This window comes from Lathyrus oleraceus, chromosome 1 (assembly GCF_024323335.1).
Source record: "Lathyrus oleraceus cultivar Zhongwan6 chromosome 1, CAAS_Psat_ZW6_1.0, whole genome shotgun sequence".
Taxonomy (NCBI): Eukaryota; Viridiplantae; Streptophyta; class Magnoliopsida; order Fabales; family Fabaceae; genus Lathyrus; species Lathyrus oleraceus.
The window spans coordinates 354214944-354233177 of NC_066579.1; the positions used below are offsets into that span (position 1 = coordinate 354214944).

The following is an 18234-nucleotide window of genomic DNA, read 5'->3' on the forward strand; positions in this document are numbered from 1 at the left end:
CAATATGTTGGAACTCCCAGAAAAACTCCCGGAAGCGGGTTGGTGTATGTGTCCAGAAAACACGCCTCCTCAAGTTTTCAATTTCGTCAAGTTTATCAAGAAAATGATGAATGAGCTCACTACAGATCTGGCTACGATCATAAGAGCTGAGACAAAACTTAAGTTTACTTGTACTTGAATTTGAATTGTTGGTGTTTAAATCTTTTTGTATTCGAATCATGTGTACTTGAAGCTAAATCCTTTTGTATTCGAATTTGATTTTAATTAATGGAAGTTGTCATTTTGGGTCTCAATTATTACATGTTGTTCTTATATTCTAACATTGCTGGAATAAATAATAAAGATAAATAAGAGTTTTGCACAAAATGCACCCATAACATGCACTCATGTCATTCTTCAAACAAAAAACTCATTTTTGTGTCTTCTTCAGTTCCACACTGAGTCCTCAACACCACTAAAACACCAGAGCCAACGCTCGTCAAAGAATGGCAGATCAAGAACAAGAATTGGAGCGAGTAAGCTCAGAACTCGAAGACCTACGAGGAAACATGGGTCAAGTCATGGAGATACTACAGGTCATCAGGGAAAAGTTAGACACCCAAACGACGATCGTTTCAGAAATCGCCGGTCCATCGATTGAACCCCAACCTGCAAGGACAGTACCAACCACTTGGCCAGCCTATGGTTTACCTCCTGGTTTCACATCTCCAGTTGAAGGCGCCCCTGGTTTTGCACAATCCACTCAGCAGATGGCTCCTCTACCAACCATCAATGAAAATCATCCAGTGGTCTACACGTTCGCACCACCTCTCGTTCGTGCACATGTGCAACCTTACTTTGAGGATCAACAACATGCTCCGGACTTTTCAGATGAAGATGAGGAAAGGCAGGAAGACATAAGAGGGATGAAAGAGAATTTCCAGATTCTTGAAAAGAGGTTAAGGGCTATGGAAGGCGACCTAGTTTTTGGTGCTACTGCTAAGGAGATGTGCTTAGTGTCAGGTCTTGTGATTCCTGCAAAGTTCAAGACCCCAGACTTCGATAGGTATGAGGGTCATTCGTGTCCTAAAAGTCACCTTATTATGTACTATCGAAAAATGGCGGCGCACGTAGAGGATGACAAACTTATGATACATTGCTTCCAAGACAACTTGAGGGGTGCTCCCTCTAAGTTGTACTTAAGCCTTGATCAAAGTAGGATTCGTTGTTTCCAAGACTTATCTGATGCTTTCATCCAACATTATAAGTATAACATGGATATGGCCCTAGATAGGAGGCAATTGCTCAGCATGTCCCAGAAAGATAATGAGTCTTTTAAGGAATACGCGCAACGATGGAGGGAAGTGGCCTCGCAAGTCGAACCACCTCGGGCTGAGAAGGAGTTAGCAGATTGGTTCATGGATACAGTCAAACCTATGTTCTATGAAAGAATAGTGAGTAGTGTATCTGCAAGCTTCTCTGACCTAGTCGCCGTGGGCATAAAGGTCGAGCTTGGATTAAAGAATGGAAAAATGATAACCACCTTTGAAACATCTGGTAATAATGCCAAAAAGTTTCCCGGAGGTTTTCAAAGAAAGAAAGAGGGTGAAACAAATGCAGTGTCGACCAGTCAACGAAGGAGTCATTCATGGAAGAAGCAACATCAATTTTTTCAACAACCAACTTATCCAGTGCAGTATGTTCAATAACCATATGTGGCAGCTGTCACACCAAATTTCAACCAATCACAAGCTCCTGTCTATCAACCTATTCAACAAGCACCAGTATACCAGCAAGCGCCTGCGCCACCTGCTTATCAACAACCAAGGGCACAGGCTCCCCGTCCACAGAATCCTCCAAATCCAAATAGGGTACAAAGAGGTAGACTTCCGTTTTCTTCAATCTCTATGACATACACTGAATTGTACCCATCGCTACTACGAAAAGGATTGGTGACTCCCCGACCTTTGGGTCCTCCACCAAATCCTTTACCTCCATGGTACAATCCAGATGCCCATTGTCTTTTCCATGGGGGTGCCCCTGGACATGATTTAGAGGGATGTTATGCTTTAAAGCATATTGTGCGAGACCTGGTTGAGAAGAAGATTCTTTCATTTCGAGACGTCGGACCCAATGTAAAAAGTAACCCTTTGCCAGCGCATGGTGATGTTAATGCTGTCGAGGATGCTTCTGATGTGTGTATAATCAAAAACGTGGAAGATGTTAAAACTCCGTTGCTAGCGCTTCATGCAAGATTGGTGTGGGCTAGATTGATTGATACATGTCACGACAACTATGAGGAATGTGTCGTTCATCCAAGAGGATGTAAAGCGGTACGAAATGACATTCACAACTTGATGGATCAAGGTGTTTTACAAATTTGTGGTCCTACAACAAACGAGGAAGTTTCACTCATTGAACCCGTTTTCAATTTACCAGAACCGTTTGAGATAACTTATCATAGAAAAGATGTTGTTCATCCGTCACCCGTGGTAGTTTTTATGCCTACCCCTTTTCCTTTTGAGAGCACCAAGGCGGTACCCTAGAAATATGACATAACTGCGGTGGATGGGGTGGTAGATGAAAAACCCAAAGCTACTGAAAGTAAGAAAGGTTTGGAGAATGTTGACACCGATATCACTAACATCGCAGGGACGAGCAGGATGACCCGCAGCGGTCGGATTTATACTCCCAATATTAATGTAAACCCTCAAGAACCAACAAGGGAAGCTACAAATGCAAATCCTACCCCTGAACATGGAGGGGCACAGCCGGCTGTGCAAGCAGATGAAGCGAGTGAGTTTCTAAGGATAATAAAGAAATCTGACTACAAGATAGTTGATCAGTTACATCAAACACCATCAAAAATATCTATCTTGTCTTTGCTTCTGAATTCCGAAGCTCATAGGGAGGCTCTACTGAAAGTGCTTGCTTAGGCTCATGTCACCCAAGATATAACGGTTGGCCAATTCGATGGGGTGGTCGCCAATATCACAGCCTGCAATACTCTAAGTTTCAGCAATGAAGAGCTACCCAAGGAGGGGAAGAATCACAACCGCGCCTTGCATGTATCCATAAAGTGCCAAGAAGATGCTCTGGCCAGAGTTTTAGTTGACACTGGATCATCCCTCAATGTTCTACTAAAGAGGGCACTCGCTAAATTATCTTACCAAGGTTCGGAATTGAAACCTAGTCCACTTGTGGTAAAAGCATTTGATGGTTCTCGAAGGACAGTAGTTGGGGAGGTAGAGCTACCAATACAGATCGGACCGCATGTATTCCCCATCAATTTCCAAGTCATGGACATAAATCCCGCTTACAGTTGCCTTTTGGGACGCCCATGGATACATGCTGCTGGGGAAGTAACTTCTACTCTGCATCAAAAGATGAAGTTTGTTGTCGATGACAAGCTCGTCATTGTCTCGGGTGAAGAAGATTTTATCATCAGTCAACTCTCCTCTTTCCGTTATATTGAGGCTGATGAGGATGCCTTAGAGACCTCTTTCCAAGCACTTGAAATATCCAATGCCACACTTGAAGAGGTTAAGGACCCTATTAAGAAAACCAGTTTGTCGTTTGCCTCTTTGAATAGTGCAAGATCAGCTGTTGAAAGTGGAGGCCCTGCAGGTTGTGGGCAAGTCATCAATGTCAGTGAGAAAAATGATCGTTTTGGTTTGGGGTACAAGCCTTCTGCTAATGGAGGAGCCCTGGTCCCTGCAAAGGACCGTGCGCGGAGCATACAAGAAGTTTTCCTAAGCACCGGATTTATCCATGGAGATCAGGTTGGTGCAGTTGAAGATGACACTGAAGATGGAGAAACATCAAACCTGATATACCGGTGTGAGGCAGCCCTAACAAATTGGGAAGCGGTTGAGATTCCAGAAATTTTTCCCGTGTCAAAGTAATTGTGTTTTCCTTTGTGTTTTTGAAAATCCTTAGCTCTGCCCAAGGCTAATGGATCATTTGTAGGGCCCCTTTTTAAATTTCAAAAATCATTATGACAAATAAAGAGCATTTTGTTGAAATTCTTGTCGTTCATTTATTTGTTTTTCTTTCCTTAAAATGGCAATCCTTTCAAAAACTACAAAAATATTTTTATTTCTTTTGCATTTTATTTCCATTTTTCTAAAAAAAACCATCATTAAAAAACATGCAGAATAATCAATAAACCAGTTGAATTCGATGACCCCGCTACTTCCTACAATTTTGAACTCCCCATTTACCAAGCGGAGAGGGAGAGTGAGGAAGATTGTGATTTCCCTGAAGAATTAGAAAGGATGCTCGAGTACGAGTCAAAGGCCCTTCAGCAACATCAAGAACCAGTGGAAACAACCAACCTTGGCACCGATGAAGACAAGAAAGAGGTCAAAGTTGGGACTACACTTGGGGCAAGCATCAAAGAAAGATTGATCAAGTTGCTACAAGAGTATGTAGATGTATTTGCCTGGTCGTATCAGGATATGCCAAGTTTAGATACTGGCATTATTGTCCACAAGCTACCACTACAGCCAGATTGTCCGCCAGTGAAGCAGAAGCTCCGAAGAGCAAGACCCGACATGGCTCTGAAGATTTGTGACGAGGTGAAACGTCAATTTGATGCCGGTTTTCTAGCAGTTGCAAAGTACCCTCAATGGGTAGCTAATATAGTACATGTACCCAAAAAGGATGGAAAGGTCAGGATGTGTGTTGATTACAGGGATCTAAACAAAGCTAGTCTAAAGGACGATTTCCCCCTGCCACATATTGACACTCTGGTAGACAACACTGCTAAGTTCGCAGTCTTCTCCTTTATGGACGGATTCTCGGGTTATAATCAAATTAAGATGGATCCAGAAGACATGGAAAAAGACAACATTCATCACCCCTTGGGGAACATTTTGCTACAAGGTAATGCCATTCGGTCTCAAAAATGCTGGTGCAACTTACCAAAGAGCAATGGTCACTCTTTTCCATGACATGATGCATAAGGAAATTGAGGTTTATGTGGATGATATGATTGCAAAATCCCAAAGTGAAGAGGATCATATAAACCACTTGCAAAAGCTATTCGAGCGTCTTCGGAAATTTCGACTACGACTGAATCCTGCTATATGCACCTTCGGTGTCCGATCTGGAAAGTTGCTTGGTTTCATTGTCAGTCAACGAGGAATTGAGGTAGATCCAGACAAGGTTAGGGTAATACAAGAAATGCCTGCTCCATGTACAGAGAAAGAAGTTAGAGGATTCCTGGGACGTTTGAACTACATCTCTAGGTTTATATCCCATATGACTGCTACGTGCGAACCTATATTCAAATTGCTGAGAAAAGATCAAGCAGTTCAATGGAACTCTGACTGCCAAATGGCTTTTGAGAAAATCGGACAATACCTGCAAGAGCCCCCTATTCTAATTCCACCTGTTCAGGGGAAACCACTCTTTATGTACTTAACTGTGCTTGAAAAGTCAATGGGATGTGTGCTGGGACAACATGATGAAACCGGTCGAAAAGAGCATGCTATCTACTATCTAAGCAAGAGATTTACCGATTGTGAAACCCGATATTCACTCTTGGAGAAAACTTGTTGTGCTTTAGCATGGGCCGCTCGTCGTCTAAGACAATACATGATTTGCCACATTACTTTGTTGATCTCAAAAATGGATCCAATAAAGTATATCTTTGAAAAGCCTGCTCTGACTGGAAGACTCGCCCGTTCGCAGATGTTACTATCTGAGTATGACATCCAATATGTATCTCAGAAAGCCATTAAGGGAAGCGTGTTGTCTGATTACTTGGCAAACCAGCCCGTTGAAGATTACCAGCCGTTGAAGTTTGACTTCCCTGATAAAGACATTATGGTAGTGAAAGATTGTGAAATCCCAGGACTTGATGAAGGACCTGAACCCGGATCTCGGTGGAAGCTCATGTTCGATGGTTCCTCCAATTACATGGGGCATGGCGTAGGAGCTGTTTTATTAAATCCGAATGGTGGATACAATCCTTTCACAGCAAGGTTGTGTTTTGATTGCACGAACAATATAGCAGAATATGAGGCGTGCATCCTAGGCATTGAAGCGGCAATTGACCTCCGAATCAAAATCCTCGAAGTATGTGGAGACTCAGCCTTGGTGATATACCAAGTCAAGGGCGAATGGGAAACCCGTGATACCAAGTTGATCCCATATCGTGCCTATGTCATGGAACTAATAAAATACTTTGATGAAACCACTTTCCGTCATATCCCGAGAACTGAGAATCAAATTGCTGATGCTTTGGCTATGTTGGCTTCAATGTACCAAGTTAGATTCCATAATGAAGCGCCTCTCATTCAGATTGAGCGGAATGTTGAGCTTGCCTACTGCCAGTCGGTTGAAGAGGAAGCTGATGGTAAACCCTGGTTTCACGACATTAAATGCTTTTTGCAAAATCAAGAATATCCAACAGATGCAACAACCCTTGACAAGAAAACATTGAGGAAGTTAGCATCCAAATTCTTCTTAAGCAATGGTGTGTTATACAAGAGAAATCACGACATGATTCTGCTCAGATGCGTGGATGGACGTGAAGCGGACCTTTTGATCAAGGAGATTCATGAAGGATCCTTTGGAACTCATGCCAATGGGCATGCCATGGCCAAGAAGATTTTGAGAGCGGGTTATTACTGGTTGACCATGGAATCTGATTGCTTCAATTATGCTAGAAAATGTCATAAATGCCAAATCTATGCCGACAAGGTACATGTGCCTCCGACCCTACTAAATGTTTTGACGTCACCTTGGCTATTCTCAATGTGGGGCATCAACATGATTGGCGCCATCGAGCCTAAAGCTTCCAATGGTCACCGCTTCATCCTAGTTGCCATTGATTACTTTACCAAATGGGTAGAAGCCGCCTCTTATGCTAATGTGACAAAACAAGTGGTTGCACAGTTTCTCAAGAAAGAGATCATTTGCCGTTATGGACTTCTAAGCCGGATCATCACAGATAATGGGACGAATCTGAACAATAAGACCATGAAAGAATTATGCGAGAGCTTCAAGATTGAACACCATAACTCTTCACCATATCGTCCAAAGATGAATGGCGTTGTTGAAGCCGCTAATAAAAACATCAAGAAAATCCTGCAAAAAATGGTGAAAACCTATAAGGATTGGCACGAAATGCTACCCTTTGCACTGCATGGATACCGGACTTCCGTCCGCACTTCAACAAGGGCAACCCCGTTCTCTTTGGTATATGGGATGGAAGCAGTTCTCCCAATTGAAGTAGAGATACCTTCAATGAGAATCTTGATGGAGACCAAGCTAGAAGAGGCTGAGTGGGTTAAAAACAGATTTGATCAATTAAACCTCGTAGATGAGAAGCGAATGACTTCTTTGTGCCATGGACAATTATACCAAAAACGGCTTAAAAGGGCTTTTGACAAGAAAGTACGTGTTCGGGAATTCAGAGAAGGAGACCTCGTGCTTAAGAAGATCTTGCCAATACACAAGGACTCATGATCGCGACTTTATGAGTCGAATGGGGTACTAACTGCAAGTGCACAGTTCTATCACGTAGTTTTAAAAGATATCGATCCCACAGGGACTCATGAATCGATATACCGTTTTCTAAGGTTACTTCGTAAAGCTAAGGCAGATGATATTTTGATTGTTTCGGGGGAAAAGTAAAAACTAAAATTGGATCTAAATTAAATATTAATTAAGTGGATATCGGTATGTAGTTCGTCGTAATTAGGGAATCAAAGCTTCGTTGGTTTCTTGGTTTTAAAATAAATCTTTTCAGTAGACACTATTGATTAAAAGCCTTTTCTCAAACTCTCGCTTTGTTGAATAGACCATGACTTTAAATTAACGTAGCTGTCACTTATTAGTTAAGTCTAAAATCACTTTTTGAAAACAACAGAATCTATAGAAACTCTTTTCATTAAAATAACAACTGTTTAAACACCCTCGTCTCAAACTCTCGCTCTATTGACTTAGATTATATAATTAAACTTAAATGCTTAACTCTCGTCCTCACATTTAACCTTTAAAAATACTTTTTGAAAAAGATTAGAATTTAATTAACTCTAAAAATTGCTTTCGCCCTGATTTAGAATTAATGTCCAATTTACACTGTCCAGTTAAAAACTCAAACTCTCGTTCTATTGATTTTAACTTCTTTAGTTTTTTACTCTCGTACAAAAACCTTGGTATTAAACTTGTAAATTGAGACCATAAAAAGAGTGATTTTATTTTTAAGCGTAATTAAACCAACTTAGTTTTGATTCCTTCATTCGCTTACTTTACATACCGATACCTAAATAAATTAGCCAGACATGCTAAACAGATCTAAACAATCATCAAGCTTAAATAGAAACATCTCAGGCAAATAATGTAAATAAACAATAAAGCAGGGCACATATAAATTCAAACAATAATTAAAGAACCTGAGTAATTAATAGCAGTCTTGAACACTCCACCACAGAACGGTTGGATTTGTTCTTGAATTCTTCAATCGGACAGGAAAATAAAAGTGAAGGAAAAAAACCTAAGGTCTATCGTAAGGTTAGATCCGGTAAAAGATACACAATAGTTTCCGGTGTAGAAACTATTGTGTGAAAAATTAATTAAGTGCTGAAAGATTGACTAGAAAAGAAAATAGAAATTGCAAAGAAAAGTAAAAACTGTAAAAAAATAATGCTGTAAAGTATGCTTGCACGGCTGGAAGAGAAAAAGCGCGAAGAAGAAGAGACGTCCAGGGTTTTGCTCCTTGGCTCTATTTATATTGTTCCAATTTGTAACGGTTTCCAAAACTCCTTCCGTAAAAGTGGTCTTCACGTTTCCCAGGTCAAGCGTAACAATAGGCTTCAACATGCCTCTGTTGCGCTTCTGAAGCCAAAAATATAGGAGAATGGTGTGACGTCCGTCACACCATGTGTTACGCTCGTAACACAAGGCAGCAGGGCGTGACGCTCGTCACACCATGTGTGGCACTCGTCACAGGCTCAGCGCTAGTACTTTTGGGCTGGGCTTTGGTTTGGTGAAATTTGCTTCTCTTCATTTCTTTTTGCACCTTCTTTTCTTCCTTTTTCACTTGTGCTTCAAATAAGCTACCTGAGATAGATAAGAGGAAAAATACCAAGTAATATCGAATAAAATGAAATAAATTGAAGTGAATAATAATATAATTTAATTAAATCGAGTCCAAAAATGTGATATTATTTCATGTTATCAAACTCCCCCATACTTAGACCTTTGCTTGTCCTCAAGCAAGATAAAGTATAGAAATCGTTTTAAAAATTTGGCCAGATGAAATTTCAAAACACACATCAATTCGTACTAGGTTGCAGGTAAACCTTGTTTAGAAATAACCTGAGTCTAATCTTGACATCAAGAACTACCGTTACAACATCTGATAACCTTGCCTCTTGCAAATCAGTTTGAGTCATGCTATTATAACCAGCCTAGTTCTTTTACTCTTATTTCACCCGTTTTCATTCTAGCGAAATCACATTAAGCCCTTTATCATTTTGCGCACATAGTGGAGTGACCGGTTAGTGATTCTGATCCCCTTTTTAGCTTGAAGCTCTGGTACATAAGTCGGGTAACTTCGTTATTTAGTCCATTGAAAATTGCGGGGGATCGGATCGTAGTCCGCCCTACCAAGTTCGGCACCCGATACCTGCTGAACCAACTCATAATGGATCTTTCGTATTATGCTTTCATATGATATGCAACCTTTAGATTAAATGATATGGTAAGGATCACCTAACTTAGTTAGTGCATTTCCATATATATATTTTTTTATTTTGGGAATCATTCACTTATATTCATCGGCCCTCCACGTAGTTTGCTATTAAGATGGTGCTGACTTCTTGTATAAACTACTCGGGATTACTATAAAGTTAAAAGTCCAGGTACTTGTATAACAGGTACCTTTCTGATCTAACATGTTGAGGTTTATTTAGAGCGTTGGTATGGTAATAATTTTGTCTTGATTTCACTCAAGTTTGATAAAATAAGCAACCTTTATATTTACTGAGTGTGTTGAATTTTTGTTATGGCTCATGAAAATTTGAGGGAATAGATAATGGAAATTTTCTCACACTAGGGACTTAATTTAGAATAAATATATATTATACTTAAATTATTATTATTATTATTATTTTAAATTCATAAGAAAAGGAAATAACAATGAAAAGGGAAAGATAACATACTTGAAAAGGGAAGATTTAAAGAACAAGGTTTTCCCCCCCCCACACTTAAATGAACCATTGTCCCCAATGTTTCAAAGAAAACAAAAGAAATACAAAAAGAAAAAGAAACTAAAGTCAATGTTGTCTTCCGCCGCGTGTTCTTGGACCTGGTGATCTTTGACGTACTTCCAAATCATCAAACCTGCTGAGCAACTCAGCGAACCGCTGATCGGTTATTGCATTCCTCGCTTCCTGTTGTTGTTGCATCTGGCGCATCATCTGCATCACTTCGAGATTCTGCGCTTGCATACCATCGATAGCATCCATGATGTCGTCGTTGGTTGCTGGACTTCTTCGTCGACGACGTCGTGAGGATGGACCAGCTGCATTATCGGAAGGGTTGAGCGGGACTGATTGTTGTGCAGGAACCTGATCACCCTGCTCCATTTCGGCAAAATCGTCTGAAGGCGCGTTTTCTTGTGTGGGCTCGGTAGCTTCGGGAGCATTCAGATCATAGATGTGGCGGTTGGGATTGGTGACATCTGTTAGGACAATGTTGGGTAGAACAACGCTTGGGACTTCCTGGTTGTTCACCATAAGGTAATACCCTCCGCCTACCCTGTTTTTGATTAGGCGGCTGGACCGACAGTAGCTTATATCCATCAATAGGGGTGGGAGAGATTGTAAATTCTGAAGTCGATCCCCAAGATTTAAGCCAAGTGCTATGGTGGTAATTAATCCACCAATTACAAAAGGTTGACGGCCTCTAGCACATAGGGTGCGGATATGATGAAATAGAAAGGAGGCAGCGTTTACCTGTGTATCTGCTGCAAAGATGCAGTGGAGGAAAAATAATTCCTTGGCGTTGACTTTGTTGTTGTTCGGTCGACCAAAAATAGTGTTTTGCAGGATGCGGATGAAGTACCGGATCGTTGGGTTATGTATATGTGAAGCAAGTAATACATCCCAGTTGTTGGTTTCCACACCGGAAATTTTTCTAAAGAGGTCGAAGGTGTTTATATGCCACTGGGAGTTCGGAGGTATTCTAGGGTGGACTTGACCTTCTACAGGGAATTGTAGCATGGTGCTCAATTGGTTTTGGGATAGGGAGTACTCGGTGTTGAACATGCGGAAGGTTGCGGTACCGGTTAAGTACTCGTCTTCACCGGTAGGAGTGTTGTACGAATAAGAACTTAAAAATTCTAAGGTGAGAGCGGGGTAGGTAGGTTGATTATGAGTGCAAAGAAAGGTTAAATCAGCAAGGCGGAGCATCCATTCTATACCTTGAAGTAATCCTAATTCTTGTAAACAATGTAAATCAGGATACCTGGTGGATTGGACGCCTCGCTGTTGGAAACGCTCAAACTGCTCCCTTTGATAATTTTCATCTTCGGATCGGAAGATGATATTTCCGAAATCTTGGTTTCCCGCCATACCGAAAAATGGTTTGAAAGAGGTAATAAGGAGAGAAGGGAAATGAAATTGATTTTATAGAATGGTTTGTGGTGTATGGAGAAAGGTATGGTGGGTATTTATAGGAAAAATTTTGGGAGTTGGAAAGGGAGTGGTTGAAAAGTAAATAAATGTGGGTAAATGTGAATAAATGGGAAAGGTAAAAAGGTGGGATGGTGTAACGGTCGTGTCCCAACGGTTAGTAACGTTCACATAGTCAGAAGGTGTCACGCTCGTGACAGGGATGTTACGTGCGTCACAGGCACTTGGTGTGACGACCGTAATGGATTGTGTGACGCTCGTCACACAGGCATTCTTGCAACGTACCTTGTTTTTATCATTATACTTTATTGTTGTTATTTTGTTATGCATATGTTTATTTTATTTTTCTATTGTGATACTTTTAAATTGCCTTGCATGTTATTCTACTTTCATAATATATATATCTTTAATAAGTCATGTAGGTGGCAACAGTAGAGAGCATTATTGATAGATATTTGCATAAGTCATAATAAAGTAAAATAAATCAATAGCTTCATAAGATAATCATAATGTAACGTTGGAAGACAAAAGTAAACATGCGAAAGAAAAATAAATACTAAAATAATTTGAATCAAAATTAATGAATAACCTAAACTAAAACTAAGTAACTAAGAAAAACAACTTCTATCCATCTGCATGATCTCTGGCCGGAGGAGCAAAGGAGTTAACACGGTTTAGCAACTCGTGGAACTGATTTGTCATACTGTTCATGTATCCCAGAAATTCTTGTCCCATGTTAGCTAACTCTTCTCTGAGGGCGTCTTGTTCTGACATCAAAGCCTGAATGGTGGTGTTATAATTAGCTCCGGGCACATGATGTCTAAGATCGGATATTGCCGATTCTTCGGTCGGGACAAATCTCATAGAACTTGATGGATTCAGTAGATCTAGCAGGAGAGGGTGTTGCGTTCAGATTGTAGAGCCAGTTATTGCGTTTATGAACACTAGTCCTTGGACTAGGCAAGGTGAATAGGCAAAGAACTTGGTTGTTAATCATAAGCTCAAACTCTTCAGACCCTAGGTTTGCTATAAACATAGTGTTGAAGAGGAAGGGTATACTCATGGTCGTAATGCCACAAAAAGGGCTTAAGTCAAGCATAGGTTGACGTAATCCGATAGCATTACCAATCATGGTTATCAAGCCGCCTATTTGAATTGGTGCTCGTTCATCTTGGATAAGGCGGTCAAAATTTGCCAACATAAAAGTGGCACCGTTTACTGGACAGTTTTGGGAAGCACAAAATATGATGAAGAGTTCATCACGTGAAACTAAGGTACTGTTTGACTTCTTCCCAAATAAGGTGTGGGTCAGGATCTTATGGAAATAACGAAAGGCCGGGTTATGTATGTTTCCAGAAAGCAACTCATGTTCCTCGGGATCGTCATTTCCAGCCAAGCTTCCCCAAAAGTGTTCAAGTTCTCTGTATTCAAAAAGTTCTTCTTGGCTTACTGTGAATGTATCAAGGGAGGTAGGGAAACCTAAAAGGTTGGTAAAGTCTTGGATATTAAATTGATACTCCATGTTGAACATTCTGAACTGAATGAAACCTCTGCTTATTCCTTTTCCATGGCTGGGTATATAGACCAGAGAACTAAGGAATTCTAGAGTCAGTCTTCGATAAGTGACGAATTGTCTACGGATAGGAGTGGTTTCCCACCCTATTTGACTCAGCAAATACAAGACACTCTGAAATTCTGGTGTAGTCAGAATTCAGATGTTCTACTCAAAGTCATGACATCTGATCCAACATTGTAACTAATACAGCAAGACAGTTATACAAATTAAAACCCTGTACTCAAGCACGCTTTCACAGTAGTCACAACTTCTGCTACTGTATTACCTTAGAATGAAAGAACATTTAGTTATGTCCTTCTAGTACAGAGACACAACAGAGATCACACACCATACTTACTTCTGTTGTGTTTGGACAGTTATCAGCATGATATATCAATATTGAATTGCACATCACCTGTTACTGTATTTCAATTTGCTGGCTTAGTACTGGTGTATCCTAACCTACAAGTCAAACAAGGTAACCTAATTTCCACACATTAGGGAGCTGACAAATGTGCTAGTTGTTAGTTTCATTAATTGTAGGTTAGTTGTTATTTTCCTGAATTTTAGCTCAGCTGTAGGATTCCTTAAATTAGCCTGAGAAAAATACTGAAACAGAAAAACTAATTATCCTACAATTTAGCCCAAGCAGTCAGGGGTGAATGTTACAACATTCAGGTTGACATCCAGAACATATTCCTCATGTTGATTCTGTTATGTTCTTGAAACCTGACTGTGCTGACTTTACTATATTGTACAAGACTAACCAGTCTCTACTCAAGTATCAGCCTACATGAACAACTGTCAAGACATCCAGTTTGACAGTTTCACTATGATCCTTTGGCCAGGTCTGTTATCCTTTTGAGGATCAGACTTACTTAAATACTGAACTGAGATCACCATGCCTAAAGTTCAGTATCTGCGGTCAGTAATGAATGTTAAAACATTTTGATTGACATTCACACAGAAGGATATGTACCAGGTCTGTTATCATCTTGGTTAGCAGACTGCAATACAACCTGAGTTATGGCAGACAGGATTATAACATGCAGAAGGAAAACAAACACAGAGAATTGTTTACCCAGTTCGGTCCAACATGACCTACATCTGGGGGCTACCAAGCCAGGAAGAAGATCCACTATCAGCAGTATTAATTCAGAGTTAAACTCCCCCGTTTACAACTCTTCACTTAATCCCTACGCAATGCAATCTATACCTAGGAACTCCTAGATAGAAACCTCCAGTTTCCATTCCAATCACTACAAATACAATGTAATGTTCAAACACCTTGAACTTGCTTCACAGCTTCATTCAAGAACATAATCACTCTTGCCTACAGGCTTTGAGTTACAAATACTCTCAGCTTTTACCACTGAGAAACACATGGTAACCTTCCCACAGATTGGGAGGTTCACCTCACACACACCCCTAAATTTTCATTCTATGAGGCTTACAAAAACTAGGTTACAATGTGCTATTTATAACCTAATCACCCAACTGGATTTGGGCCTTCAGAAATCGCAGCAAACTTGTTCTTTGCTGTTACAAATACAGCAGAAAATTTCTGCTACAAACAAGGTCTTCAATCCTAGAATCTCTCCATATATATCTCCTTATTTTGAGCTTATATATATTCTGATTGAGTCTTTAAGACCTCCACATGGGAGTTAGGATATTCACCAAATATCCTTACTAATCCTAGAATATATACTGAATTAATTAATTCAGTTTTCTACACATGTGCGATGTCACAGGCATGATGTCGTGACATCGTACATGACATGTTGGTCCAGATGTTGAACTTCTTCAACCCAACATATTAAAACAACAGAGATGATTACATTATTTGTTTTACAAAATTAATGCCAATCCTAAGGTATTAACAATCTCCCCCTTTGGCAAATTTTAGCTAAAACAAATAAACATTACACTGGACAAAACATCCCATTATGGGTATGCTCTTCATATCTGTCATTGACTCCACCACCACAAACACCAAGGTTGGTGTACATGAGGAAGTAGAGGAACACGAATCAGTTGTACCAGAACCCTTTCCCTCAACAGGAGAGCTTCCGGAAGAATATGTAATGTTGAGTACATAGATAATGTAACTCAGATCACAAGACACAACTGTCCTCTTAACTCAGATCATAAGACACAACTGTCCTCTTAACTCAGATCACAAGACACAAGTGATATACCCAGTTGGTGGATTTTGTGCCTGACACCAACTTCTGTTTGCTACCACAGTTAGCTTACTTCTGGTACATTCTCAACCCCAGGACTGTATTTCTCTCCCCCTTTTTAGCTAAACATTTGTAAAGGCACCCCTCACAAAACCAGATCCAGGCGCAGCTTGCCCAAACCTTAACATACCCCATGATTCTGAGGGAATGGAGTGTTTCTCTTGTGAGAAGAAGAGGGCTATTACGTCCTTTAAATAGTCCAGCCTGTGCTTAGGAATTAACGGTAGGAATAAATGCTTGGTCAAGATTCATTAATTTTTGCTGAGAAACAGTCAGAGAATCACCAACAAAATCTCAGACTATCTTTGAATACCTTTTATAGCTCTTGACTGTTTCTTTTCCAAAACAGCAGTTCCAGTGCATGGAGACTATTCCATATGTGCAGTCAGACACGTTGCACGCGATGTCTTAACATTCCACGCGGCTTTTTCCTGCATTCTGCCAGTATTCAACATTTCCCAAGACCCCTGTCATACCTCCAGTAGAGACTTGACATCTGGCACTGCTACAGCCAAATTCCCACACTTCAGCAGATGGTTACTCCCCCTGTACCACACAGCTGTAGCCATCAGGCTTATTCTAATTTATCAGAATTAGACACATCACCCTTATACTTCCTAATGACTTTAAGATTCAGAAGGAATTAACAGCATTGTCCAGGGCAATGTCACGACATCCGGTCAGACATTCTTCTGCTCACTCCGCCTTGACATACATCACAGCATCCTGATAACTGACAAGGTGCCATACCTATTTATCTGAGAACACATAGACCACAAGCTTGATGACAAAACTCCCCCTGTCATGGACAACCTGCTCTCCTCTTGAAACTTGGAGGTCACACATGAGCATATCCAACACCCCAAAGTTGGACCTTCACATACTACCTGATTCAAAGAGAATCCAGACCACTTGATGAATGGGAAACATAAGACGCATCTTCATGTCTTCAAGAGTACCCCCTCTGTTCAACCCTCTTGGCTGACCACATCCACACTCTGTGTCACTCTCTCTTCTAACCAGAACAGAAGACCCCTTCACAAGATGTTCTAACATCAGCTCGGACATCCTTCACACCATAACAAGGAACACCATCTGATAGTCTTCAGATATCACTGAGTCACCAGCTTGATCAAGAAGAACCCAGACAAAAATTGGGACATATACATTTTCATCCCATTACAAGAGATAATCTTTCATAGATAGCTCAGAACTCCTACCACAAGCTCCAAGAGATGAATAGAAAACACCTCCTTTTGTCTTCAACTTACTACTTTTCTGCTCAAAAGTAATTTGTCTCAGACTTTCCTCAAGAATAATCAGCTGCCATATGTTGATTATCTTGATCCTTCGAACTTACTTCTGAGATAGACCAAATGTCACTGGTTGATTACCTCCTTCATGCATCCTCATATGAGAAAGTCAAATGCCACTTTTTGACCTCTCCAAGTTTATCAGACTTCTCCCAAAGATATTCTGACCTTCCAAGTGAGATTTGAACTTCAAGCCTTTTGAAGTGTCCAATCTACAACCCTGTAGACCCTTCTATCTCAAGTTGATGTGCCACTTCACCAACTAAGAATCTGATGTTGAACCAAATGTCACAACATTGTGTTTTGACATCCAGCTGTTGAATTCAGCTCCTTCTTCTGCCACTTGAAAGAACTTCCTCCCTTCACAGAACAAGAGTTCAATGTTCTCATAGACTTGATTATGGAACCAAGTTTGAGTAAACAACCTCCATCCTGCAGGTTTGCAGTTAAGTCATCCAAGCTCACACCTTGATGAATTCCTGCTTCTTCTCCAAAGACATCAGACACTCTGGTGCAAGAGTCTTCAGAAGGACCAGTTAGCAACTAACCCTTCAGCTATACCAAGGATTCTTCTTCCTAAAGCAAGACTGTTTCCATGATGTTAAGACAACTATCACTTGTTCTTAACTTCATAGTGTGCATTAGCCAATGCACTTCCTTACTTAGATTAGAGATGAACTGATTCAAGTAACCCCCATCAAAACTATGATGTCTTCTTCTTCTTGTACACACCAAGGCTGAACATGTTTCTTGCCAGGAAACCTTTTCAGAGATCATATGCTTTTGCTGCCACCAAAGAGATAGATCATAAACCAATGTAGTATCCTTCCTGTGATTCTGCACAGGGTCTTGAAGAAGAGGTGTTCCAACATCTTTAAGAACATCAGTTATCTTGAGCTCCAAGGATAATCAATTAAATACTTGTACTTGGCACAAGTTGACATTGATCTTAAATCCTTTCCCAATATTCCTGTCAGATACTTCCACCATAAGACTACTTTGAAAATACTCTTCTAGTGTCAACATCTTCTGCTTGCAAGCACTTCAACAGTGTTGAAAATCTTCTCAGATTAAATTCACTCTTAGGAATGAGAGAGATGAATTCTTCCTTGCAAATGTGTCACACAACCACCAAAACCCATGTGAGACAGGTCAACAGCCAACCAGACCCTAGGCTGACCAAATGTGAGGAGGTTAACCAAAACTCCCCCTCAAATTAACAATCATGGAAACTTCACACCAATATCCATGCATTGTACAGACATGTCTCGACATGACATACACCATCCCTACCAGTGGCACCTAACTCTATGAGTTATACCTATACATACTCCAATCACACCAATCAGACTTCAGCTGACCATAAGTACTAGTGAAAGACAACAACACCAGTCCATAGTAGATATGCATTGCCAGAGCATACTACCTCAACCAACCTCTGAATCTTCATATTCTCACTCCTTGAAAGAACTGCCACTTCTGATCGTGGT

At 40.5% G+C, this 18234-nt stretch overlaps 1 protein-coding gene across 1 annotated transcript in view; it reads left to right on the forward strand.

Annotated features, from left to right (window-relative positions):
* The first annotated feature begins 485 nt into the window (after nt 1-485).
* The window catches only part of LOC127106598 (uncharacterized), a 31891-nt gene continuing 14142 nt past the window's right edge, over nt 486-18234 (forward strand). The window contains exon 1 of the mRNA XM_051043902.1: nt 486-812. Coding sequence (XP_050899859.1) covers nt 486-812 — 327 coding nt within the window. The remainder of the gene's footprint in view (nt 813-18234) is intronic.